Below are 26518 nucleotides of genomic sequence, written 5' to 3'. Positions count from 1 at the left end.
TTAAAATAACTTTTAATATAAAGAGAATAACGTATAATATTGAAAATCTTATGATAAAAATTTGTAATTAAATTTTCTAATGAGGCATGTATTATAATTGCATATTTTCTTAAAAAGTTAAGTTTTCTTCCAGGGATAGTTACAATGGGCTTGTTCGGTTTGAAATTTTGGTTTTGAAATTTTAAGTAATGAGTGAAGAGAAAGATAAATAAAAAATGAGAGTAATAATTGAGAAATTTTTTATTGAAAACCGTTGAGAGAAAATTCAAAATCCAAATTAAAAAAAGGTCATGGTAAAGGGAGTATTCTTGTACGGATTAATATCAAGCCAGAAAAGACAGCAGCACATGTTGAGCCACACAAACAAATCAATAAACTTGTCGCACAGAAAAGGAAAATTGGATTTTCCTTGACAAGCAAGCCTTTTTCAGAGGTTTCTTAACCGATGGGCAATTGGTTGCTTCACTTCCAACCCTAACCCCCCCTCATCAACCAACTTTATCACATCTTCCCTCTCCATTTCCATCATCATCTCCCTCCCTCCCTCTCTCTCTTCCCCACCCTCTCTCTCCTCCGCTCAATTTCTTTTCTGGGTTATGGGTCACGAGTTGGTGGCCTTCACCCCCGCACCGCCGCCGCCGCCGCCTCCGACGTCGCTGGCGCCGGGATTCCGGTTCCACCCCACGGACGAGGAGCTCGTCCAGTACTACCTTAAGCGCAAGGCCTGCGGGAAGCCCTTCAGATTCGAAGCCGTGTCTGAAATCGATGTCTACAAATCTGAGCCGTGGGAACTTGCTGGTAACCCCACTTTCTCTCTCTAGATTTGTGAGGGGTTTTTTCGGTTTTAATTGGTATTTTTTGATTTATGGGTTATGGGTTTTTTGTCTGTTGGTGTATCTGATTCAAAGACTTGTTCTTTTGTGTTATAATTTGTTAATTTCTGGGTTTATTTGTGCAATTGAGGTGTTCCGGCTACACTTTCTTGGTTTTTGTATTCGTATTTGTATTTCAATTTTTCCCCACTAGAGGACCGTGTGCCTACGACGGTAGGGCAAATTGTGTTATGTGAAAGATGGGAAGAGGTAAATCTTGAGTTGAGGTCGATTTGTAATGAAATCTTTAGTTTGTGTCGGCCTCACAACTGACGTTCACACCAAAAAGGGTGTTCCTTTATAATAAGGATAAGGAAAATGCTAATCGCAGCCAAGCGGGAAGCGGTTAACGTGCAAAAAGTACATCGAAATTTGTATAAGGTGTATATATATCTATGAAAGTGTATTGATATTTGTGGAAATGGACATTTTGTGTGCATTACCTAATGCCTACTGGGCTGTGTTTAGCAGAACTGAATGGATAGATATAGCATGCATTGTTAATCTATGTTTGATTACTTATAAATGTAAAAAAAATTCCCTTTTTAATTTGTGGATTTGAGTGTATTGGCTCCTATTTTGTCATTTTTATGCCTCTGAGTGAATATAGAGGACAGAGGATGGGAGCTGGAAGACCACAAGTCCAAGAATAAGCATTCACATGTTGTAATTTCATTTTCAAAGTTAAGTCTTTTCTACCCATTTTGAATTGTTGGTGAATTTCGAGTGTATTTATGGATTAGGGTCTTACAAGTCCACGTTTGAGATTGTTTCATTGTCATTGCTCCCACTTGCTACATATGCACACACAGTATGCGTATCCTCTTTTATACGCTTATACATTTGCTATTTAATAATGATTTTCATGGTTATTGATGCAATTTAGCTCTTCCACGTCCAATTCATTAGCCAGGTCCAATTTTTTCATTTCTGTGTCTTTGTAGGCATGTGTGGTTGTGTGTGTGTGGAGAGCACTGTCTAATCTGTTTTATGTGCCTTTAGGGCATTCAAGGCTAAAGAGCCGAGACCTTGAGTGGTACTTCTTTAGTCCTGTAGATAGAAAGTATGGAAATGGGTCACGATTGAACCGTGCCACTGGCAAGGGGTACTGGAAGGCCACTGGAAAGGATCGAGCTGTACGTCATAAAGGACAGACAATTGGGATGAAGAAAACGCTTGTGTTTCATAGTGGAAGAGCCCCAGATGGCAAGCGGACTAATTGGGTTATGCATGAATATAGGCTTACAGACGAAGATTTAGAGAAAGCTGGGGTTGCACAGGTTTGGATTTTGTGCTTGTATTATCCAAAATTAGTGCATAAATTTTACTGGTTATGCCTTTATTTAGCAATTTGAATCCCATGGCCATATGAATTTTTTTTGTACTTGGTGATTGTTTTGCGCGGGAAAGGATGCATTTGTTCTGTGCAGAATTTTCCAAAAAAGTGGTTTAGGACCACCAAATGGGGATCGATATGCACCGTTTATTGAAGAGGAATGGGATGATGATGCGTTGCTGGTGATTCCAGGAGAAGAACCTGGGGATGAGATAGTAAATGGCGATGATGCCCAAGTGGAACGGATTGAGTTTGAGCAGGTTTGTGCTTTCTTCTGTTCCCCTCTCCGTTGCTGTTCATGAGTTTAATATGAGATGCCATTATGCATACCTTAGTTATTTTGCCTATATTTTAATTCCTTGCAAGTTATATCTATCACCAATTCTTTTGCCCATAGAAAATATTTTCCACTTTTGCCAGGTTTGAAGGATATCTTCGAACTGTTCCCCTGGATTGCAGTATTTGGTAGAAGTGGAAACCTTGAGAAGTTAAACATATCTTTGGTCTAAGAACATAATTACACATTGCTTGTGTGTGGAATGGGTGACGCTTAACATACATGAGGGACGTATTCACCTAATGACATTAGCTTTTGGGTTGGATTCAAAGTTTCTAACTTTCTACATATGATAACAGTTTATTTTACATACCACTTGGAGTAATCAGACTTCCAGCTTCGATTTGTGGGACTGATTAAGGAAGTTCCTTTTGACCATCCCAGTCAATTCACAGCTTTGAGTTAGATAATTAAAGGGAATAGAAGCAAAAGTGATTTCCTTTCTCCAACTTTTTACTCTCTTAGTGATTTTTTTTTTTTCCGTATGAAAGCTTCAATCACATTTACGAACCCTTGCAAAAGAAAATAGTAGAGGTTCTACTCCTGTTTCCATTAAGTGGTTCATTTTTATTGCTCTTTGGAAACAAACATTTTTGCCTCATTATGCAGTAGGTGTTCTGCTGTAAGAACTCATTCCTCATCAAAGTTCCCTATTGGGGCTTCAGTATTTGGGAGACAAGGAGGAACTTTTGGCCTTTGATGGTCTTGGTGGAAAATTGCTATTGAATTATGTGATTATATTCCTACGGATGGCATTGCATGGCAAAAGTAGCCATAACCTAAATTTGGAGGGAATGTTGGATTGGTAATCTCGTCAAGACATGTGAGTTGCAACAAATGTTAGGGATGTGCTATGATAAATGTTAGGGATGTGTAACGGAGACAATAGTGGCTGTAATAGAAGTGGCAATTCTGCAACCAGTTTAACTTGGAGAGCTGTGCTATGATAAAAGTGGCAATTTGGGTTCGTTGTGAAAGTGGGCAAGTAAAAGTGGACAGTGGAAACGAGAATTTAGAGGAAGATATGTTCTGGACCAGTGGTCGTTTTGGTGATGCAAGGTATGGCCATACATTCAGTTTGGGGAAGGCAAAAAGGTGCACTGCGGGTCTGTGTTTGTTGTGGTTGTGATGTGGGACTTTTTATGGACAGGGTGGACTATGATGGTGAGGCTTTGTGAAAGTGGAAGCCATTTTTGCAGGCAGAGATAGAGAATACGAAAAGTGAGGGGTTTGAGGTGGTGGCAGTGGCGGAAAGGGGGTGCGGGTGCTGCTGGGATGGGTGATGGTGGTGACTGGTAAGAGGGAAGGAAAAAAGGGACAGGTGACAAAATTGTCCATTATGTTATGATTAATAAAGGATGGTTTGAAGTGAATTTCCGATTTACCAAAAAAAAAGAGAGGATGGTTTGGAGTGATAATAGTTTACAGAATCATAGTTTAATGTTTCTTTTGAAAGAAGAAGAAGAAGAAGAAGAAGGGAGGGGGTCAAATTGATGTTGGATAAATTGTCTTATTAGTGGTCGTCTTGGTGAGGAGATGGAGCAATGATTGGGTCTTTTAATACAAGATGCGGCAGGTTTGTTTAGAGGGAGACAATGGGTTGGACAGAGGCGGAGGCTCAGTTGTGGTGATGGGTCTTTTAGGAGGATGTGGTGGTGTCCTTGTAACTTCATGGACCAAGTAGAATTGGAGTGGCATTTGGGTGTGAAATTTATTTTTTACCAATGGCAACTTTTGAAAGTGTTGAGTATCAAATAACAAGGCAGAGTAGGGGTTACATGCTTGTGGCACGTGAATTGCACTTGTGCAAAGCCGAGCCCTGTGGTATTCTGTTTTCTATACATTGGCACCATGGAGCCACATAACAAATCCTTCTGGCTTCAATCGTCCAAAAGTTTCACATGTGAGAAGGCAACACAAGTGCAGTTTGGGGTGCCAACTTCCTCTTACCTTACCCGTTCTATAAGTACTTGATCAACTGGAAAACGAAGTTTGGTAAACTGTTTTTTTGTTGTCCTACATTTGTTCACGAATGGGCTTAAGGCTGATTACGAATCTGCATTCATACGCTAAAGGAGATGCTTGGAGGTTACTTTTTCAGTTATGCGGACTATATTCAGATAGAAGTACATACAATGGGCTCCAGGGATTATGAAACTGTGCAAGCTGGCTGTATTCGTCAATGTGCTTTAAAATTAGGATCTGTGTTGTTTCATGGGAGGAATAGCTTTTACTTAGTTGTCAACATCTGCCTTGTGCTCTTGTTGCATATGCCCATCCCTTTAGATAGTGTGTCCTTGTCCGGACCTAGATGGTTCTCCCCGAAATGCGTTTGAGGGCCTTGAGGCGCAGCAGTTGACTGGACATCTAAGGGTAAAGCTCATGGTCCATTATGCTTTGTTGTGTAATAGTTGAAGTGATTTTCTTAAGACCTTGTTACCAGTGGATGCAATCCGACACTTAAGATGTCAGACCAATCTAAGCCTTGTGTCCTAATCACTTGGGGAGTTGGGGTTGGCTAAGGAATTCTTTTCACCATTCTGCTATGTTAAGGGCCATATAATCAATTATTAAAATTTTCAAATTTATATGTCATGTACAACCACCTGCCATGTAATCTTTAGGTCTTTCCCTATCCCAACCTTTTCCATGAACAATTCACTTCTTTGAACCGTTGCATCTACTAACCTCCATTGTCTATTCAAAAGAAAAAAGAAGAGACCCTCCATTTTGTTACTCTGTTTTCTTTCAACTTATAGGCGTAATACATATTTTATGTAAATTGTTCATTTTTTCTCGGTACTGCAAGCTGTTTTTCTCACAGCTCCTTCTGGTATATGTCCAACTAGTTTTACCTTTTTCTTATGAAGCCCACTGAATATCATTTCATTGTTACAGGATACTCATTCCATCAACAAGGCAGCTCTGCATCAAACTGAGCTTCCAAACAGTTCACAAAACTTTTCATTCATTTGCAAGAAGGAAAGGTCAGAGGATTATCCATCACAGTGCGTAGCCGATGCAGAACCCATCTCTTTGGTTCAGAATAAAAGATCAAAGCCTGACAATCCAAACTCAAGCCGTGGAAATGGATCAGAAGATTCAATTACGACGACTCATGATTTCCACATTTCTACAACTACCTCAACCACCCCCACTACAAATATGTCAATTGGACTCTTGGAATTCCCATTGTTGGAATCTCTGGAACCCAAAGAAAACAACCCAAATAAAACGCTAACATTTGACGCAGCTAATCTTGAGAAGTCTGTGCCACCCGGATACTTGAAATTCATCAGCAATTTGGAGAATGAGATCCTTAATGTTTCTATGGAGAGGGAGACATTGAAGATTGAAGTGATGAGGGCCCAAGCCATGATCAACATTCTTCAGTCGCGGATTGAACTTCTAAGCAAGGAAAATGAGGACCTGAAAAGGGTAATTCGAGGCGTTTAGCTACTTCCGGTGCGTAGGAATAATATGATTTTGTAGTAGTCGTTAGTCTTGGCCATGAGTAACTTTCATCATCAGTTGCATATTGGTTTTCTGAAGAAGGAAATCAGTAGCAGAGCTGTCTGAGCTATTTATGGCGCTTATGTAATCTGTTTTTGTAGTTCTTTACTGTAATTCCGTACCCTGAACGGGATTGTATCGAATCCTTTCGCCATTGACAGAGAACTTGTCTTTTAAAGTTATTTTGTCAGAATAAATTGTTTGCGTTTCTGATATTTGTTTGTTGCGGACTCCAGTTTCCACTTTCGGTGCATCTAACATCATTCGTCCGCCATATGCTTTCAGTTTTCATTCGAGGCTATTAAGTGCCACATTAAAATGATCAGCTTTGCATCTTCCTGTTAGGTTGTTATGTTATTGTGTCTTGCATCTCTCTTCCTACTCTTTTTTGGTTCCTTTCTATTAACTCCACTTGTGTCATCCTACCCTTTGAGTATTATCTGTCTGCAACTGGTCACCTGGGTTGTTTGTTTGATGACTGATAGCTAAGCTAGCACATAAAAATCAATTATGTTTTAGATAATCCTTATAACATGAATCCAAATTATGAATGTGAGTTATGCCAGCGTACGTGTTCCCTTTCATTTGATGCGTTGTGTTGTGTTGTGTCCCTGTCTCAGGGTACTACTTAAGCGGAAAATGCAAGGGGTTAAACGAGCGCAAGTAAACAAGTTAGCCTAGGATTGGTAGATTAGACTCGCTGACTGGAATTTAGTGTTGATCGTATGATTATGAGGAATATTAGTATAGCTTGCCTACAAAAGACTAAAGTGGCTTGGAGAGAGCACTAAAGCATCCAATTCAAATCAATTGGCTATGATTGGAGAAGTTGCTTATGATCATATACTCATTTTGGAGGTTATAATTAATCCATGTGGAAAAAGCTTTAACAGTCTCCTGCTCGTGCGACCCTTGACCTGCAGGTGAAGAAGTAAAATAACGGACCCCTAGCACAGCGCAAACAATGAAACAACGCGTACTTAAGGTGCAAACGATGGGGCAATCAATTAAGAGAATCTCGTTCAAAAGCCTCTCAAAGTCTAGCTTTAGTATCATTTTAAAGCATTTAACTCAAAATTAACTGGCAATAAATGGAGAGGCCGCTTCTATACTAGTTTTGGAGGTTTTTACTTAACTAATGTGTGACATCTCTAACATCGGGTATAAGCTTTTCTACACTGGAAATAAAAGGCACGGGAATGAAGTGGGGATGGATGGGGTGGTTATTGTATTGTGTTGTGTTGTGTCATTTCAGGTCGGTGTCAAAACACTTGTTAACTTAAATGTGTAATATATCTTGACACTAACCCGATCTGTATAAAACCGTGTCGTGTTCACATTGTTAAGAGCCTCGAGGTTTGTTCGTCAGACCGATAAGGTTTTGGGTGGATAAGGAAGAAGAAGTGATAAGAGGTGGATAAGGTATGATGGGAGATTAGTTAAGTAGGGGAGGTGGGATAAGAAGGGGTTTGTTTGTTTTTTTAAAAAGAGGGAATTAGGATATCTCCAATGGCATAACCAAAATTGGATAATCGAAATTTGTCACCTTATTTTTTGATTATCCATTTAAAGGGTTGCCGATATTAATAATATGAAATCCCACAATGGTGCATAATCAAACTCATTTTTAGTAAAGTGAGATAGGTAAATAAGTGGGTTTGGAAATAAATGTAAATAAGTGGGTTTGAGAGAGAGAGAGAGAGAGAGAGAGAGAGAGAGAGAGAGAGAGAGAGAGAGAGAGAGAGAGAGAGAGAGAGAGAGAGGGGGGGGGGGTCTCCATTAATTTTGATTATCCAAGACACAATGCTGCTAATTTTGGTTATCCAAATGACAAAATTCAGATATTGATTAATGAGTTGCTAAGTTTGGTTATACCAATATGTTTTTAAGCAAACATTTGCTAACTTTATAAATCTTTTAGTTTTGGTTATGCTATTGTGAATACTCTTACTTTGGGTAGTTAATATGAGTAGATTAGAGTGGTGGATGATGAAATAATGAATCAAAATTGTTTGATTGCCTTCATGTAATTTTGTAGTGTCATTTTTTTTGTTTTATTGTCTCTTTAAATTTAATATTTGCTTTTTTTCAAAATGTAAATTATTAAATAACAAATATCTCTTTCCTTTATATTCTTAATATTTATATCATACTAAATTATCAACATATTATATGAAGATCAATTTTTAAAAATAATAAACCACTCTTGTAAATGAGAAAATAAATGATACAGGCCCTTTTTTTCATTTTTCAGAATTGCTCGGTTTGAGTGGTGGAACGTAGATGTACTTGAACATGATTTATATATTATCCATAAGCGCCTATAAAGGAACATAGTTTCCAAAGGTGGCTTACATTTTGCCACAATGGGACAAAAATGCCCCTGATTTTGGGCACTAGGGGCAGATTCTACTCTTCCTTGATTTTGGGCGTTTTAAGTAATTTCGCCCTTTAAAGCGGTGGGTCACTGACACTGTTTAGATTATTTACAAATTACTCTAACGGATTTTTGGATTTTTGATGTTTTTCCTATGTGTCCTATTTTTTATACTCTCTATTTTATCCTTTAGGCTGTGTTTGGAACCCATGAAAAATGGGAGAAAAGAAAGGAAAATAAAAAAATTTCATTAAGGGTTGTTTGGTTCAATTTAAGGAAAAGGAAAAGAAAATAGGAAGGAAATGAAAGTTCTGGAGAGGGAAATTATTGAAGAAAATGAGAGAGAAAATCCCCCACACAGTTACTATAACAAAAAGCCAATTAATTTTTTTTCTATTCTTTCCATTTCCCTCTTGAAGCCAAACAAGAGAAATTATTTTTTCTTCGTAGTTTCTTTTCATTTTCTTTCTTCCACCAAATAAGAGAAATGAATCCACTTTCATCACATTTTCCCTCTATTTTCTTTTCTTTTCATTTCCTTCCCACAAGTTTCAAATAGAGACTATGTTTTGCTGGGTTAGAGTATCCACATCGCCCTCTCTACCCCCTCTTTACACTAGAGTAGCGAGTCAACCCCAAGAAAACCCCCTCAAAACCAGAGTTATCCACCTCGTTGAAATCGCCGAAAGAGTAGCTAGAGCTACAATGCCTCGCGTCTTCCCGCGAGTCACTATTCATTCGGTTCTAAATATTATATTATTTTATCTATTAGCTTTACGTGATCGAGGCCGATGAGGTGGTTATCTACCTATTTTTATTCACCTGTATCAATTGGTACTCAAGCCAAATATAAGTTAATCTTCTAACATATCTACCTCCTATAATAGTTTTAAAAAAAGGAGTTTAATTTTTGTGCTCTAGAATTTACCGGAGGCACTCCAATTTTTGTCCCAGTGTTGTGGGAGAAAGCAATCTGCTGCATATCCAGCCCACCCCAAGTCAAGGACCATTTTGCATATTTGTGTGTGACTCACATAAAAGTAACTGTTCAATAATTTTAAAATAATTACTCAATTGATTTTGAAAAAATTTAGTCCAATTCGATTTTTGTAAGTAATTATTCTAATTTGTTCAATTTTTAGTTTAGGATCTTGAATTTTGAATGAAAAATTGAACGAACTAGAATAATTATTTCCAAAAGTCCAATTGGGCTAAAATTTTCAAGATCAATTGAATAATTATTTCAAAATTATTAAACGGTTCAAATCATTTATGTGGAACTCTATGTGGGTCCCACACAACCGTGTGCAAAATAGTCATTGACTTGGGGTGGGCTGCATATGCAGTTGATTGCTTTCTCCCACCACATGGAGACAAAATTGGAGCGCCTTCTGAACCACAAAAATCGGACTCCTAAAAAAAAAATTCGCAAGAAAGATTTGCAGGGAATCACGCAAAAAAAAACATGTTTGGATCCATTTCGGATCCCATAAAAATTTAGAAAAATATCCATAAATTTTTTGAATATTAGTTTACATGGCCCTATAAAAAATAGCTCCAACGTACATTAGTAAATTTATTTTTGGATTCATAAGGACGAACTGAACAGTTTTGTCTCTACGAATTAAAAAATAATACTTACCGATATCTGTTAGAGTTGATTATTTACAGAGCTTCAAAAAATAATATTTAAAAATTTATAAGTGTTTTTTTTTAAATTTTTATGAGATCTGAAATGAAATCAAACCCGTTTTGTTTTGCGTGATTCCCAACCAATCTTCATTGTTATGGAATTTCCGAAAAAGATACTCCTCGGTATATGTACTGTACTGGAGTATTACTTATCCACTGAAATCCTTATCCGTCTACAAAACGGGCCGGGTGACTTACCTCTCAAGGAGTCGGCAAAGATTATAAAGGCATCCTCGAAAAAGAAAAAGGGAAAAACAAAAGGAAAAAGGATCGAAGATGCTTAATCGCTTGACGCAACGAAGCTTCTCTTCTTCCTCCACTTCAATTGAGATTTGAAAACCCAAGGGTTGTTCAACAACTCTCTCTCTGAAACCCTAATTTTCTCTCTCTCTCTCTCTCTCTCTCTCTCTCTCTCTCTGCAATCATCTCACATGGGCCTGGATCAGGCACCTCCAGCGGCGGCCGCATCAGCTTCTTCGCTGGCTCCAGGGTTTCGATTCCATCCCACCGACCAAGAACTCGTGGGGTTCTACCTCAGGCGCAAGGTCTTCGGAAAGCCCTTCCGCTTCGACCCCATCTCCGTCATCGACATCTACAAGTGCGAGCCTTGGGACCTCCCAGGTCTCTCTCTCTCTCTCTCTCTCTCTCTCTCTCTCTCTTGTTTCGCCGTTTGGATCTCAAGCATGAAAAATATTCACTTTATTCTCTGTTGGTTGGTTTATTTATTTATCAGAATTAATTTTCCAAAAAAGAAACACGTTTTAGGGATTCAGTTAATCTCTGTCCTTGGATTGGGGTTTTTAATTGAACTGTTAGACATGTTCTGGGGTTATTCAATTTTTAGATTTGGGGATTTACTGATGAAATTGTTTAGAATGTAGTGGGGATAAAGGCTACCTTTGTTATCTCCTTCCGAATTCGCGTATGTGTAATCGGCAGCTTGATATCTTTGGTTGTCCTTCTCCCTCTCCAGCTTTTATGGGGAGCTTGTTTCAGGGATCAAATCTAATGTACCGAAGTTCTCTGTACCGGTACACTTTCGGCCATTAGATCTCATAAAAATTTTAAAACATAAAAAAAACTCACACAATCTAACAACCCAAAACATCTCGGTAAAGAGGTACACCGATTTCTCGGTACAAAGGATCTCTGGTGCTTTTTTCCTTGTGCTTTTTCCTTATGGTGTCAGTTGAAGTTGGTGATATGAGCCCTTTTGAGAACCGAAATGTAAGACTCAGGATACAGGGAGACAAAAGTACCCACTTTGCTGAGGAAGGAAGACCTCCCTTTGGTTCAGTTTAAGGGGAGCCTGCATTCTTAACTCAGCAAGAAGTCAATTCGAAATTATTCAACCTGCTCTTTCGTTCGTAGAAGCTACTACAATCCAATAAACCCATGTCCTACAAAGTGGGGAATCAGCGATCCCACTACTACACTAGTTATCCAACCAAGTAGTATCTGGAAAATATATACTTACAGTTGGATGTTATTCTTTTATTGTTAATTGATGCTTTTTGTGGTTTTAGGGAAAGTAGAGGCAGAAGATAAATATACTCGTGCAAAATGTGGGTTGAAATGGGGTATAGGAATATATATGTGAAGCTGTATTAAAATGTGTGAATTGTGGATTGCAATTTTAAATTTTTAATGCATTATTTACTTTTTAACCACCACCTAGCTTTTGTTAGCATGAATCTTGATTGTTCTCTCACTAAAAAATTGTGGTGTTTTGGGTTATAGGGAAGTCGAGGCTGAAGAGCCGGGACTTGGAGTGGTACTTTTTTAGTGCACTAGATAAGAAGTATGGAAAGGTGACTGGGAGGACAAATAGGGCTACTGAAAAGGGGTACTGGAAGACAACTGGGAAAGACAGACCGATCCGTTACAAGTCACGGACTGTTGGGATGAAGAAAACACTTGTTTATCACTGTGGGAGGGCTCCAAGGGGCGAGAGGACCAATTGGGTGATGCATGAGTATAAACTTGTGGACGAGGAGTTTGAGAAAACTGGAAATGTTCAGGTAAGAATTTGATGTTCTATCTGTGGGGAATGAGTATGAACAGTAATTTTTGTGGACATTACCCAATATATAAACTCTCATTGCCCGTGGATAAGGAAAAACCTTTTGGATAGCAAAAAAGGAAAAAAAAAAAATCTAGAGCAAACTTATAATTGCTAAGTCGATATTGTAGCCAAGCGTTACCCGTTGGTTGTACAACTTATTCAAAACCCGAAAGTTTCTCTAGTCCTATTAGTACTAGTGGCAAAGAAAACTGGGTTTTATCATTTCCGTATTTGTGAATGTGGAATTGGTTCTTGATGTAAATAAAATAGAAATCAAGAGAAGCACCATTCTTAATATAGCTCAAGAAAATAAAATACTTTTGTCATGAATTATGATTGGGGTACTAATGCTATTTTTTTGTGTGTTCGTGTTTTGGGTTGAGAAGGATGCGATGGTGTTATGCAGAGTATTTCGAAAGAGTGGTACAGGGCCAAAGAATGGGGAACAATATGGGGCACCTTTTGATGAGGAGGAGTGGGATGACGAGTTGGTTCTAGTTCCTGGACAAGATGATACGGAGGGAGCGGCAGGTGGGGATGATGCCTATCTGGATGGCAATGACCTTGAGCAGGTTTAAGTCCATCTCACCTTTCATCTTTACCAAACTACAAGTATTCCAATCCAACCCCTTGCAAATAATGGTTTTGCGAGGATTGGGAAAAGAACCGTACAGCTTTAAAATTTGATGTGACAATAAAAAGGACGTGAAGCAAGTGCATATTGTTGTATATAACTCTTCACTATAGATATTGAATAGTAACTTGATATGACATTCAACTTTTAATGGGCCCTTGGTGAATTGAACAATAAAGTGGCTGCTGGATCTAAGAACTACTACCTTAGTCCTTTTGCTTAGTATTTTCAAGTTGGAAGGAACAATGGCCTCTCACCATTCTTGAGCTTATGCCCCCAGCCTTTGTCTTATTATTTCTTCAATCTAGTGGCCAAAACCAGACTATCACTATCTAGGCATTCCAATGCTTTCTCATGGAACATGCAGTTACCCATATATGTGAGTCTTCTTTATAGCTTTATGCTTGAAGAAATATTTCTGGTCAATTAGTTGTTTTGGTGAACTGGTTGAAATATAAAAGTACTCAAGTAGTTTTGGTAAAAACTACTTGTAAAGAAATGATCTGTTAATTAAGTTAAAAGACGAGTGAAGTTCCCCGTGCTAATAGCGTGCAGGCACATCATGGTTCATGCTTGAATTCTCAGGAATTCACTTAAAACTTACATATTTGCACCTTTGGCTTTTGTGATGATTGTACGATAGAATTTAGACACATTCGACTGAAGTTGTTAGTTGGAGGTTTCAACAACCAAAAACAAAGATGGACCCCTATTAAATGCGGATAGCTTTCGAGATTATGGAAAAGTTAAGTTATAGAACTGATTTCTGAATTTTCAGCAGGTAAGGCATCTACCCACTATGTACACAAAGATAAGTATAATGTGTATCAGAACATTACTGTTCCTTTTGGGCAAGTGCATATAGATCTCATGTACCAGGGTTTACGCACGTCAACGCCTTCCCCATGTTGTTAGCTCTGAATTGTATCTACATAATGGGAAAATGATAGCAGAATAAACCATAGTACCGGCATTTCTTTCCCAACTGGGATCTCCCATTCTAGGAACTTATTGGGCCAGCCATGTGAGTTTTATGCCACTGCTATGGTCCAGTTGGTCGTTGTCGATTGGTTCGTCTGTTTTTTCTTGCTATTTTTTGGATTAGCTGTTTTTGTTTGTCTTATTCCATGTGGTATTGTCAAGCATGCCTTCTTTGCTATGCATACAGGGAAATGGTGCTTCCCATCCTTGTCTACTCTCATAATCCATTTTCTTTTTATTGCCAAGAAATAGTAGAATATTGTCAGCAATAGATAGAAAGGTGCATGACAAAGGGGGACAAGAAGTTTGCCAAAGAAAAGTAATGCAATAGGAAAATGGAAAACAAAGCGAACCCCAAGCATGGACACAGAAACGGACATGGCAATTCTAAATAAATGAGGACACAAACTTGGCAACTTGGCAGGGGACAAGACATAATATGAAATTAAAAAGATATACATGGATAGATATTGGAGATTGATTTCCACACTTCCCATTTCTCCACCTGCACTCCCTTTTTTGTCTCTATTAAGTGAAGTTACTAAACATCCCATCTCTTTCCTCTTCTCCTCCTCCTCTCTCTCTCCAGTCTCCCCATATGATCTAATCAACAATGACCTGCTACAGGAGAATCGAGATCATCCCCAAACCCACCACCTTGATCTTCCCCTCCTCCTCCTTCGATTGTGGGTCCGGTCTCGAAAAAGGCCGGCATTCGAGAGAACTGAGATGAGATTAGAAAGTCCGACAAGTGTCATCAAACACAGTCGATTCAATAAGGAGTATCACGGAGAGAGTTCAGTTGCCAAAGAGCATTTCTGTTCGCTCCAGCGGGTACCTGAAAATTGCTCAACGCGGCTGTGGAGGGAATGGAGATCCGAGTCGAGGTAACTGATGTGGGTTCTTGCTACTCTTGGTTCTACGACGATTACAGCTTCAATTGCGGGCCCGATCTTGTAAACGGCGGTGCTTCGGAGTGCTCGGAAGATAATGTAAATCTGGGGGAGGTAGATGACGATGGAGTGAGGCATTGCCTGATGTAAATCTAGGGGATTCAGAGGACCAAAACGTGCTGAATGCCTTTGAAGGAGAGGTAGATGACGATGGAGTAAGAATTAGGGATGTGTTTTTCTTGCACTTGTATCGGGTGAGTCAAAGGAGAGAATTACACCATTTACAGGGGCTCTTTAGTGACTTCACCTAATAAGAGACAAAATGGGGTGCAGGTGGAGAAATGGGAGTGTGGAAATAAATCTCCTCGATATTTAGTTATTTATATGAACATTCTATCTGGAAACCACCAAAACTAGTGGAATCTTTACAATTCTTACCTTTTGCTCTTTGAACATTATTATCTAGACGAGGGATTTATTTGGTTCCTTATGGTCACGTTTGATTGTCGTATTAGTTTTAAGAAGGATTGGGTAAGACGGGATTAAGGTTAGAGGAGACAAGCAGGGCCCATGGGACAATAGATGGGATTATAAGAATGCTGAGATTAGTTGTATTGTGTTCGGTTAGGATGGGACAAAGAGTGAGATAAGGGAATGAGGATGATTTTTGATTGTTTGATGAGGAGGAGGGAACCCAATCCGGCAGGGGTGGACTAATACAATTTGTCCTTGTAGTCCTTGCAATCAAACAAGCCCTATATTTTATGATATCTTAATTTAACCCCTCAAATGAAGTTATACTATTATTAATTGATCCATGTCATGACATGCTTCCACCCAGTGTCCAAGTTGAGACAAGGGTGTCCCCAATGTGTGATGTGCTTACAATCAGTTAAACTAATTTGGCCTGTACCATCCGTGTCCCTGCGTGTCGCATGTCCAACACTGCAGTTAGGTGTGTCGGTACTTCATTGGTGAACTCTCTAGCTACAAATCACACCCCGAAGTCTAATACACCATAAATCACTAAAAATGGAATCCCTCAAAGGGAGGAGAAACCAATCCAAAGGAGATAAATATTACACTCTGTACCATAAAGAATCAACATCATCAAACTTGACCTAAAGAAACCATTGCACTACATTCTTAACGAAATATCTAAAAGATTAACCAAATAACGTCAAAAGACAAATCAAATAGCCCAAAAGATTAAGAGAAACTAGAAACTAGAAACACAGGACCATTAGGCCTTTGCTCTTGTTGTTGTGGATATTCCTCACTCATACAGAGATACAATTTGTGATTAGATCTCCTACTTTAGAAAACATCATAGTCGCAACTCGCAAGCCTATTATGATTTATGAGCCAAAATCAACATTAGGCACTACGAGTTTCTGAATCTTGTTGTGTTATGAAAAAGGTGGAACATCCTGTTTCTTTTTCCTTTCACAGATCATTACATTTTGTCTAATTGTCTTAGAATATTTTGTTTTTTTCCCCAGATTCTCGGTGCAGACATTTCATCGGAAGATGTTCCCCTTCCTTTGAGCTTCTATTACGAGGACAGTAGCAGTCATTTCCAGGAGCCATTGGTCTCTGACAATGACAATCAAAAGCTTTTGGTGGATGTGGGTGAAAATTACTCTGCTCCAGAGCAGCCCGATGGGCAGAATTTATTTGATCTACCAGTCCAAAATGACATGTACATGAATCCGGTAAGGCATGAATATATAGGGGAACCGAGCCATTCTGTGAATTCTGAGGATGCAGACTACTTACTTGATGACCCATTCTTGGATGCTACTGATAACCCTCCATTTGATGAGGGGGCATTTTTGGAAGCTAATGACCTTTCTAACTCCATTAAAGTGGAATCCTCTGGGTTTGACATCCTAGAAGACTACCTTACATTCTTTGATTCAGATGAAAATGAGAACCTTGTTTCTGACCAAGCATCCCTCGCCCAAGAGGTAATCATATGACTTGAACTCAGTTATATTATCCCTGTTGACTGTGGTTGTTATTGGTTGAGGACTGACATTAATTTATGACTTTATGTCAGTATGCTAATGGAGGAGCCCCACAAGAGACCATGGGAAGCCAACAGCTTACACAAGGAAATTACAATGATGTTGCATCAACATCAAAGCAAGAGCCTGGAAACTTTGGATCCGGTATTGATAGTAAGTTGTTCTTTTTTCTTCTCTGTTTTACTTGAGGTTGAGGAACTCTGCATGTGTGACCGCCCCTAGCCATAGATATCAGGCGAAGTAGATGGGACTCAATCCCAAGACCTACCGTTTTACGGTTCATTTGGAATGGTGAGAAGAGAAAAGACATGATTGTGTTTCTCGTCAAATCTCACCTCGTTTGTGAGAAATGGAATGGGGCACTTACGCGTGTGTTATTCTCGTCTTTTCTCATCATGTATTTTTATTTCTCACAATCCAAATTAGTGAGGGGTTTCTCTTTCCCCTCTCTCTTTTAATTTTTCACCAATTTCTGCAAACCAGACTGGCTGTTAGTCCCAGGGTTTATGTTTGAGCTACCCTTCACGGGTAACTCCATCTTATTTTCCCAGCATTCGTACTGTATTTATACTCAACTTTTGAAGTGCACGGTTTCTGGCCAACCTCTTCTACAATCTATTGACCTTGCTTTTTATGTACTTCCCAATCAAGCAGATATCCAGTATCCATTCCCGAATAAGGCAAGTTGTATGTTGGAAAGCATCTCTGCTCCTCCTGCTTTTGCTTCGGATTTCCCTTCCAAAGATGCTGCTGCTCTTCGGTTGAGTTCTACTGCTCATTCTTCAAATTCGATCCATGTTACTGCCGGTATCATCCGAATAAGAAATATGACCTCTGGTGGCAACGGGACGTACTGGTCACTTAGTAAGGACGTGGATGTCAATATAGTCATTTCTTTTGGCTTGTCTCACAATGATGCCAGCTTGGAGCCGAAGTCTGGTTCTGGAATGTCATGGGGCTGGCTCTACCTGTTATTTTTGTGGGTCCTGATTATTTCAATGAGCTTCAAAATTGGGAGTTACATGTACACAGGCAAGGCTTCATGAAAGGATGATCGATTTAATGCAAGCAGAAACAGTACTGTCGACTGGCCACGTAGAGAAATGCAAAAAAAAAAAAGGGCTTTCATTTGATTTTGATTGACGAATTAGGATTGCCTCCCAGAATCTATAATCCCTTTTGGGTGATACTAACTTATTATTACCCTGATAGAGTCATAGAACACAATAAAAGAAGTGGGTCATTATCTGTTACGACTGTGCTAAATTAGGGATATTATTCATTCTGCAAGCCTCATCATTCCTCTTGTAAACGTTTGGCTAACTTCCTTTGGTTTGTAGTTGCTTGCTGTTTTTCAGATTTCTGCTTCAATGTTGAAATTAACTTTCAAAGCAGTCCTGGAAGTTGGCATATCATGGTTGGAATTTGAAGTCGATGGACTTGGGTTGTGGTGTTGACAAGAATTTGTGCAGGTTTCAACTGTAAATGAACTTAGTGTTTCATAGTAATGAACTTATTTAAGATCACTGAATTTGTTTGGACATGCATTCATACACATGGTTCTAAAAGACGCTAGGTGCTCCCAAGTCGGCCGGGTACGCCTAGCACCTAGGCGGGGACTAATAAGCCGCCTAGCACCTAGTCAGGGGACTAGTCGGCCGCTTAGTTGCCTAATCACCTAGTCGTTGGACCCCTGCCTAGCATCTAGGCGGGGACTTTTAGAACACTGTTCATACATTGGATAGATGTAGCAATTGCGGTTGGCCCCATGTAAGCTTGTAGTTATTGGTGGCTGGAATGTGGTTACTGTTGATTATGGATTTAAATTAAGATTCGTGCTGTTACAAAACCCATACCTGCATAGCGGAAGGGCTTTACATATGGGCATTTCTGTTTGTACTACAGTCATCTACACCATTCCAATTACTAACAAGATGGTTGGAAGTGTTCTCTCTCAAACAAGTACTTGTTTCTTGACGACATGCCTTGAAGCAATCTTTAGTTTCTCATCAATCCTATTTCCATTTTAGGCACCAACCCTGTAGAGGGTGAATGTTTTGGATAGCAATTTCCCTTTTGGTTTTATAAGCATTACGTGAAATTCAGAGTCAGTAAAGGAAGTATAGAATAGATTAGTATTGTGAATCTCGTACCGTACTGGGCACAAAATGGTAACACATACCTTTGTGTTCCATATAGGCCAAAATACTGGTAACACATACCTTTGTGTTCCATATAGGCCAAAATACTGGTTGATACCGGACGTATCGACCTATACCAGGCTTGTACCGTGATCTTAGCCAATATACGAAAGCTAGCATATTTTTTGTTTTTATAAGAAGGCAGGAATTAAGGTATTTTAACAAATTTTGGAGTCCATATTATATTAATCATGTTAATTTGATATTAGAACTAGCATTAATGTGTATCAAAATGTTAGAATTTATTTTATTTCTCTATTTTAGGTTTTGCAATTATACATAAGTATATTAAAAATGTCTAAAAACGTATATTGCAATAAATCAGAAACAGTACTGAGATACCGGAACCAATACGTACCATTTCAGTAGAGAAAACAGTACGCTATTCTAGTAGAGAAAACAGTACGCTGACTAGTACGAGATTGATAACTTTGGAATAGATACTACTCTGTAGTACAAAACTGGAATATATGTAAGACATATTACAAACTGTTAATGAACCATCTCAGGAGTTCCAAGATATACAAATTGTAGACAACTTCTTCAGAGCATGTAAAATGGCTTTATATTGCTTTGGTTTTTACTGCATGTTGAAGATTGTTAACGTCACTGCGCTGTAGGGGAAACTATATATGAATACAATCTCACTTCCTGCCTTCTCAGCCGGGGAGCACTCCGTAATAGGCTAATAGCTGTCCAATCAATTATTGAACAAATACGTATTGCTGATTACTTCTACATTTCTCCAGGAAGCATTGTGTCTTCCGGTAGATCACAGACAGCAATACCCTGGGAAAGAGAAAAACGAATTAGTATACATGAACATATAACCAGCAGACAAACAACGCATGAATCCATGAAATCCTAACAAGGATGCTTACCTCTCCTGTGAGATGGGCCACACATCTCTTCTCGGCAAGTAACTCGGCTTCAGACTGCACAAAACCCGTGTGTCAGATCATAGCGAACAAAGATTTTTCCAGAAATATTCGTTGGAATCTTTGTGGTAAACAAAGGTAGCAAGTAGCGAAAGTCCTTTTGTTTCATCCAGGCATATTAGGATTAGTATTTGTGACATGCCCATTTTGGTTTGTGGAACAAAAGCCTTGTTCGTCTTGCCAACAAATTGTGGTTGCTTTGTATTTTGATCTCTTCATATCACATTGTAAAAATCCTCAACCCCAACAAATTAATATATACCTTGCGTATCCGGTTGAGAAGGTAGTCATCAAATATGACATCCTTCACGAGTTCATAATCTCCATCTCCCTGAAGAGATTAAATACATTAGAGAGAAGGATCAATGAACAGGAAATAAGTATCAAAACATAATGTCTCATGAATTAATTACTTTTGATCGGCATGGCATGCTGAAAACAAGATCCTCGGCTATTCCATAAGGATTCCCCTTGGTGTAAACCTGCAGAAAAAATATGTAACAGTGTTAGACTAGCAATTGAACATCACAGTCAACTTCTTCATGTATCAAGTAACTGTGTTGTAAACTTGACACTTGGACTTGCTTGTAGGACACTTACCCATCAATGTATTTAGTACTAATGTCTTTGACATAATGTAAACACCATTTTACCGTTGAGATTAAAGTATCCTACGAAGAAATGTAAAAAGGATATGTTGTCGTGTCTACTTTTCCTATGAATCGGAATTAAATTATTCTGACATTTGTATATGTATGCCCCACCCAACACCCATACTCGAGTCCATGTTACATTGCTTCTAAGGAGCTGGAGCTACCAACAACAAATGTTTGTAACAAAAGATGACACCTACAATTTGGAAGAACAAACACATTGATGTCAAAGCTTTAACACGTTAAAAAAATTTGTGTTTAAGTTCAGTTCAGGTGAACTCAATACTGTTTTAGAATTTTGGTATGGATTTAGATGATGGATCCTCAAGCGAATGATTGCTCTAGAAACCCATTATACTCGGCGAAAACCCAAAATTGAATTCCATAGGATTAACCCCAAAAATCATTTCTCCAAGTCTCACCAAAAAGTTAGCGGAAATGGACTTACTCCAGAAGAAAACCAATCGCCTTCAGGAGTTGGAGTGACAAGAGACCTGATGGCATCGACAATTGAGACAGAAGTTGATGCAGCTGAGGATCTTCCCCACTTCTGGATAAGCACTCCGCCTCTCTGTAAATTGATTTGTTGAAGTTTAAGTATTCAAGTTAACTACTACTTAATTTTACATAGTTACCCAGAACTCCGCAGACCTTACCTTCTGGACTTTTTCAGTGAACTCCTTTTCCAACCACTTGACGTCGTTTATAACCTCTTTGACAGGTAAGCCGTTGATTCTAGCGTTCAAAAAGTCAGGCACCTGAGAAATTAGATAACAAACTGCATTAATCGAGAGCACAAATGCGCAAGCAATTCCAAATAGTTCAATGGGATCTGTTCAATTACCTGAGTGGTTGAATGGTTTCCCCATATAGTCACGTTTGAAACCTTGTCGTAGAAGACACCTGCCGCAAGGGCAAGCTACACAAACAGTACCAAATACTTACTAATCTTAATTTCCTGACTTTCTACAGTAACAATGCAACTAAATAGGTGAAAAAGAGTAATACCAATTTTTATACCTGGCATTTAGCTCTATTCTCATCTAATCTAGTTAAAGCATGGAAGTTCTTTGCGGGTATATTTGGAGCATTTTTCAAGCAAATCAATGCACTTGCATGGAAAAGAATAAGCATGATTAGCTGGCAAAAGAAAACCACAAGAACTACACAACTTCGGTGTTCGAATGTAAAGTTAGAATCTATTACTTGGTGTTGCAGGGGTTGCCCACTACTAACACTTTGACATTACGCGATGCAACTGCATTAAGAGCTTTTCCCTGTGTTATTTCAGCATGAATCAGTTGCAGAATAAGAATCACAATTCTATTCCCGTTTATTTTTCTTAATGTAGAATATAACTAACCCGACAATGAATTCGAAAGTACCTGATCTGCAAAAATCTTCCCATTTAAGTCTAATAAGTTGGCTCGTTCCATTCCAGGCCCGCGAGGCTTTGCTCCAATCAGAAGTGCCCAGTCAACATCTTGGAATACATCATAAGGGTCTATGCTAATACTGACCTCCCTCAACAAAGGAAATAACGAATCCTCTAGTTCCATGGCAACTCCTGCATGAATTACAAGGGCCATGGACTCATCATGGCTATGAACATATCTTTGTGTCACCATTTGGGAAAAAGGAAAAAATCAAAATCTTGTCTTTCAGCAACAACATTAATGTATTTAAACAAAGTAACATAGAAATTCAAATTATTAACAATCAACTATTAGGAGAAAAAGTGATAAATTGCCTCTTGGATTTAATTAGTGCTTGACACATGGGAAAGGGGATTTAACCTCAAATCTTTAAGAAGACGAAGAAACCAATTCCAGTGTTTTATCAATTCATTCTCAGTTGATGTAATGCAACATATCTTCCACTATAGACACAGACACATTGAGTTACTTGTTCGGCCTTTTCTGTTTAAAATTGTAATGGTGCCAGCAAGCAGGGATACAGAGAATACATTATGGGACGTTCTAGATTCAAAGGAACAAAAATTGATGTCATATTGCATAAATTATTGGCATGCTACTCAAAGGACGAACAGCAAGAAGTAATCTTTGCTAAGAAGCATACCCTCTAGAGCTTGAAACGACCTTTCAGAGCCTAAAAGTTTCAAGGCAATGGGTTGATTTGGCCCAAAAACCTCACCAGATGCGAGCTGCCATAACAAAGCAAGAAAGGGATCATGATCACAACATACACAAATGCATGAGGAAAAAGATATCTCACTAGTTATTAGAGAAAAACCCAAAATCTTGAACGCTACAATGCCATTTTATCGAGATGGATGTGCAGATTTCTTATTATTTTTTATAATTAAAAAATTATATTAGAAATAAGGCATTAAGGGAATGCCGCCCATGTACAAATGGATGTGCAGATTTATGATGCAAGATAAAACAATATTTGTACCTATTGCCTTTGCATACACATGATTCACGAGTATAGGGGCAAGGATGGACTTTCCATCAACAGAAATATTTAGAATATTTGAGGGTATAGAGGACGGGCGTATCAATACTATGAAGAAGCTACCATTAGTCCATTACTACTGGCAGTAAACATAAATAATGACGCTTCATTAGATCATAAACATAAATAATTTTGATCATAAACATAAATAATTTTGGCTTCAAGGAAACAATTTAGATAGCTCTTTGTGGCATTCGTTCTGAGAAGACCCATTCAGCAGGGCAATGATCAATTACTTGACAAACAGGTTGCATTTGCACTATAATCATCTATGAGGATGCTATTCTGTAACCAAATATGAGAGAAACATAATTGAAGGAACTATTTCCAATGTATGTCTGGAGATCTAACCACTTTAAACTTGTTGAAAGTGAATTCCTAAGTCATTGTAAAGTCACTGTATAATCTATATCTTTCTTCTTGTCTTAGGTTGGACCTTTACCCCAAAATTCTTATGTACAGTTCTCTCAGTCAGTTTCTCATTTATGGTCAACAGGAAGTAATTAATGAAAAGGAATCATAGTTTTGCTTACTTTGAAAAGCAGATGATTAGAAATCATTCCAGCGGCACCTGAGACTGCAATATTAATCAATTTCTTCCAGGATTTTGTCTCGTCCTCCTGGTAATGCATTAAAACAAAATTTTGATATCATGAAGTTGAGAAACTGTATGATGGCATGCATGGATGCACATGAAAATAGACAGCATCAGATTGACAGATTTAAAGACATTTTTTTTACATCTGTCATCTCATCTATGTCCAAGGAATACATGGGGGCACCGCCAAGTATGCTTATTGATTGAATTACTTCTTGTACACTCTATGGTAGACTGATGTTTATAAGGTGGAAGAGAGGGTTTCATGCATAACACTACAGTTTTATGCATAGTTACACGAGGAACTTGACATACAAAACGTTCATCCTAGGTAAATCTCCAACCGCTCGTCATCTAATTCCCCAATAGCAAAGTTTGAGTATCTTACATGGCACATTTTACTTTAAAATTCGTGTAGCATAGGTGAATTTGGCATGATTTTGTGATCTGAAGATTATATGAAGAACGTGAAGATACTTGTGGCAAAAAAAATTTGGCACAACGATTCAATATCTGAAAGGGTTCATTCACTCCTATTATTCCAGATATTCACGGGATCGATCGCTTATGAACAATGAGATGATGAATGCAAGTGATCAATGAAAGGAAAAAATCAAAACCAAAAGGCAGCCAGACGATTTGAAGATCAAATTGAATCTGAACGTCAAGACATGACACATGTAGAGCATTAATGGCCCGTTTATTTGATAAGACAAAATAATACGAGATGTAACCTCGTAAGATTGGTAATTCCATCGACTAATAGTCATGGAATTAATAAAATAACATACACCTCATAGTATTAAATAGTTTACACTTTGTGGGTTTATATAACTACTGCATGTTTAATTTGGACCGCAAGAATTTTAACCAAAGAGATACGTAGCCCCTTAGACATATGGTCCAAACCGATGTCCATATCTGGTCAAACAAACGGCCTTAAGTTCAATAAATTACATACAATAAAAGATACCATATCGCACCATTTTATTCATTTTCCATGACAAAATTTCGTTCAAAAAGGGCTGCCCGCAATTCATTAGACTGCACAACAAACACCACCAATGCAATAATTGAGACCCCAATTTTGCAACACTTACAGCCTTGAGATCATAAGTGAGACAGAATACGCCGTAGCATTCGGGCTTCTTCTTGGCCTCTTCCGACTGCACGGCAACCGGTGCTTGAACTTGACTAACAAAAAAAAAAAAATCATATAATTAGAAATCCACAAAATTTAAGCAATTGGGTACTCACTTATTGTATCTGTACACCATCCTATTATAAAGTGGGGGGGGGGGGGGGGGGGGGGGGGGGGGGGGAGGACTTACTTGGATACAACAGAGCAAAACACTCTTCCGTTTTGGGTCCGAGAGAGCGACCGGAGAGAGAGACGGCGGTGATTGGAGAGATGGGTTGAGAGGAGGGATGAGAGTTGTGAAGAAGAAGAGTGGATGGTGGTTTTGGTGTACGAAGGAGATAACTCTGCTACCGCCATGGTAGCAGAGAGAACTAACAATAAGGAGAGAGAGAGAGAGAGAGAGAGAGAGAGAGAGAGAGAGAGAGGAGGGAATGGTGTTGGAAGGAGATGAGGGTGGGGAGAGAGTACTAAAAGGAGAGAGGAAGCAAAAAGAGAATTGTGGGATTACAATTCAGATTTTGAAATATAGGTATGAGGCCATGCACATGACACTTGTCATCACTACCTAATCCCAAAAATCTCTACAGTTGTAAAATGGAAGTATGGTTTTGTATCTCACCACATAAATATTTGAGTTGATACTGGAAAGTTAAACCCTAGCTAGGTTTATTGTTTTGCTGGAGTATGTGATATGATTAAACAATAGTTATTACCAAAGCAAACTGATATATATTTGCATATTGATACAGGGGCACTTCTTGGTAACAACGGAACAAATGATTGCAAAAAATATTTACACATAAAATATGATTTGGTCACGCCTAATCAACAAAAGACGTCGAAATTTCCTATTTTGTTCTATTGATATAACCAGCCCCTAGTTTTATAATAGTATAATTCGATGAAAACTTATGTGTATTATTTTGTTAGTATCTATGCAATGTTTATATTCGAAAAGTAATTCGAATTCCACCTCGATGAATATATAGTTCACTTGCTTATTTATTAGTTGACATGGTATGAAAGCGCATGAAATGTTTGTCAATGCAATTCATTATTCGTATTTGTTCAAATATGAATGGATCATAATAGATTAGAGATTAAGAAAGTTGACCGAATAACCCAGTGGTAATTTATTTTACTCGTTGTGTATGAGGTTTCTTCTAGCCCACTGATAGAAAGGAATTCCAAAATGGAGGGCGGTGGCCCCCTTCAAAGAACTTTTTTCTTCCACTACATTTCTATCATTCGTTCCGTATTCGAAAGCTTCCTGTTGAACCGGCTCGAATTCCAATCCGTGCCGGACCAATCGATATACCAATAATAAAGTCTTCAGTGTTTACCAAAAAAAATAAATAAATAAAGTCTTCAGTAAATTGGTGGAATACATCGCATCAATTTACGGTGCTTAATCGCGAGAGTTCAAATGTATTTTGGACAGTCCAGATTTTAAAAAAAATTATTCTCTGGAAGAGTTTAACTCTTCGTGCAAATAGTTTTTTCAAAATCCGGACTATTGATTACCGAAACAGACAATTGAAATTGCGTGCAGCCATGAATAATATTCTCTCTTGACAAACACCGCCAAGAAAATTCACATACATACGTTGTGCACATATCATGAACGTAAGATTTTTATGGGGACCATTTTGAGTCCCACAAAGATTACCCAAACCGTTCATTTTTTTTAAAATATTTTTCTATGAATTCCTGAAAAAAATGATCTAAACAGCTAATACGATCTTTATGTGGCACTTTGAGTACAATTAAATAATTGAA

The 26518-nt window shown here is 38.4% G+C and overlaps 3 protein-coding genes across 6 annotated transcripts; 2 read left to right on the top strand and 1 right to left on the bottom strand.

Moving 5' to 3' along the window:
- The first annotated feature begins 371 nt into the window (after positions 1-371).
- On the top strand, positions 372-6273 carry LOC131318803 (NAC domain containing protein 50-like). 2 transcript variants are annotated; one of them, XM_058348776.1, is made up of 4 exons: positions 372-798; positions 1817-2152; positions 2283-2468; positions 5444-6273. In XM_058348776.1, exons 1-4 carry the CDS (start codon positions 766-768, stop codon positions 5999-6001), a joined length of 1113 nt encoding a protein of 370 aa, XP_058204759.1. In that variant the 5' UTR covers positions 372-765; the 3' UTR covers positions 6002-6273. The 2 variants fall into 2 exon arrangements, with proteins under 2 accessions (XP_058204759.1, XP_058204758.1); XM_058348775.1 differs by having other exon boundaries at positions 373-798; positions 1875-2152.
- Positions 6274-10350: 4077 nt separating this feature from the next.
- Positions 10351-18256, top strand: LOC131318861 (NAC domain-containing protein 78-like). Of its 3 annotated transcripts, XM_058348874.1 has the most exons (7): positions 10351-10748; positions 11868-12148; positions 12579-12764; positions 16203-16670; positions 16763-16883; positions 17385-17823; positions 17907-18256. In XM_058348874.1, exons 1-6 carry the CDS (start codon positions 10559-10561, stop codon positions 17774-17776), a joined length of 1638 nt encoding a protein of 545 aa, XP_058204857.1. In that variant the 5' UTR covers positions 10351-10558; the 3' UTR covers positions 17777-17823; positions 17907-18256. The 3 variants fall into 3 exon arrangements, with proteins under 3 accessions (XP_058204857.1, XP_058204856.1, XP_058204858.1); XM_058348873.1 differs by having other exon boundaries at positions 17385-18256; XM_058348875.1 differs by having other exon boundaries at positions 10368-10748; positions 16763-16874; positions 17385-18256.
- A 1087-nt stretch (positions 18257-19343) lies between these two features.
- LOC131318959 (malate dehydrogenase [NADP], chloroplastic) lies at positions 19344-25243 on the bottom strand. Its single transcript, XM_058349032.1, has 14 exons — positions 24930-25243; positions 24699-24792; positions 23534-23620; positions 22602-22686; positions 21908-22089; positions 21729-21799; positions 21543-21633; positions 21367-21441; positions 21179-21280; positions 20971-21093; positions 20283-20351; positions 20132-20200; positions 19813-19866; positions 19344-19720 (listed from the first exon to the last, which is right to left on the bottom strand). The coding sequence occupies exons 1-14, from the start codon at positions 25094-25096 to the stop codon at positions 19667-19669; spliced, it is 1323 nt and encodes a 440-aa protein (XP_058205015.1). The 5' UTR covers positions 25097-25243; the 3' UTR covers positions 19344-19666.
- Between the last annotated feature and the right edge of the window lie 1275 nt (positions 25244-26518).

The sequence above is a fragment of the Rhododendron vialii genome, chromosome 3a (genome assembly GCF_030253575.1).
Source record: "Rhododendron vialii isolate Sample 1 chromosome 3a, ASM3025357v1".
NCBI classification, from domain to species: domain Eukaryota; kingdom Viridiplantae; phylum Streptophyta; class Magnoliopsida; order Ericales; family Ericaceae; genus Rhododendron; species Rhododendron vialii.
This window is presented reverse-complemented; position numbering and strand designations above follow the sequence as displayed.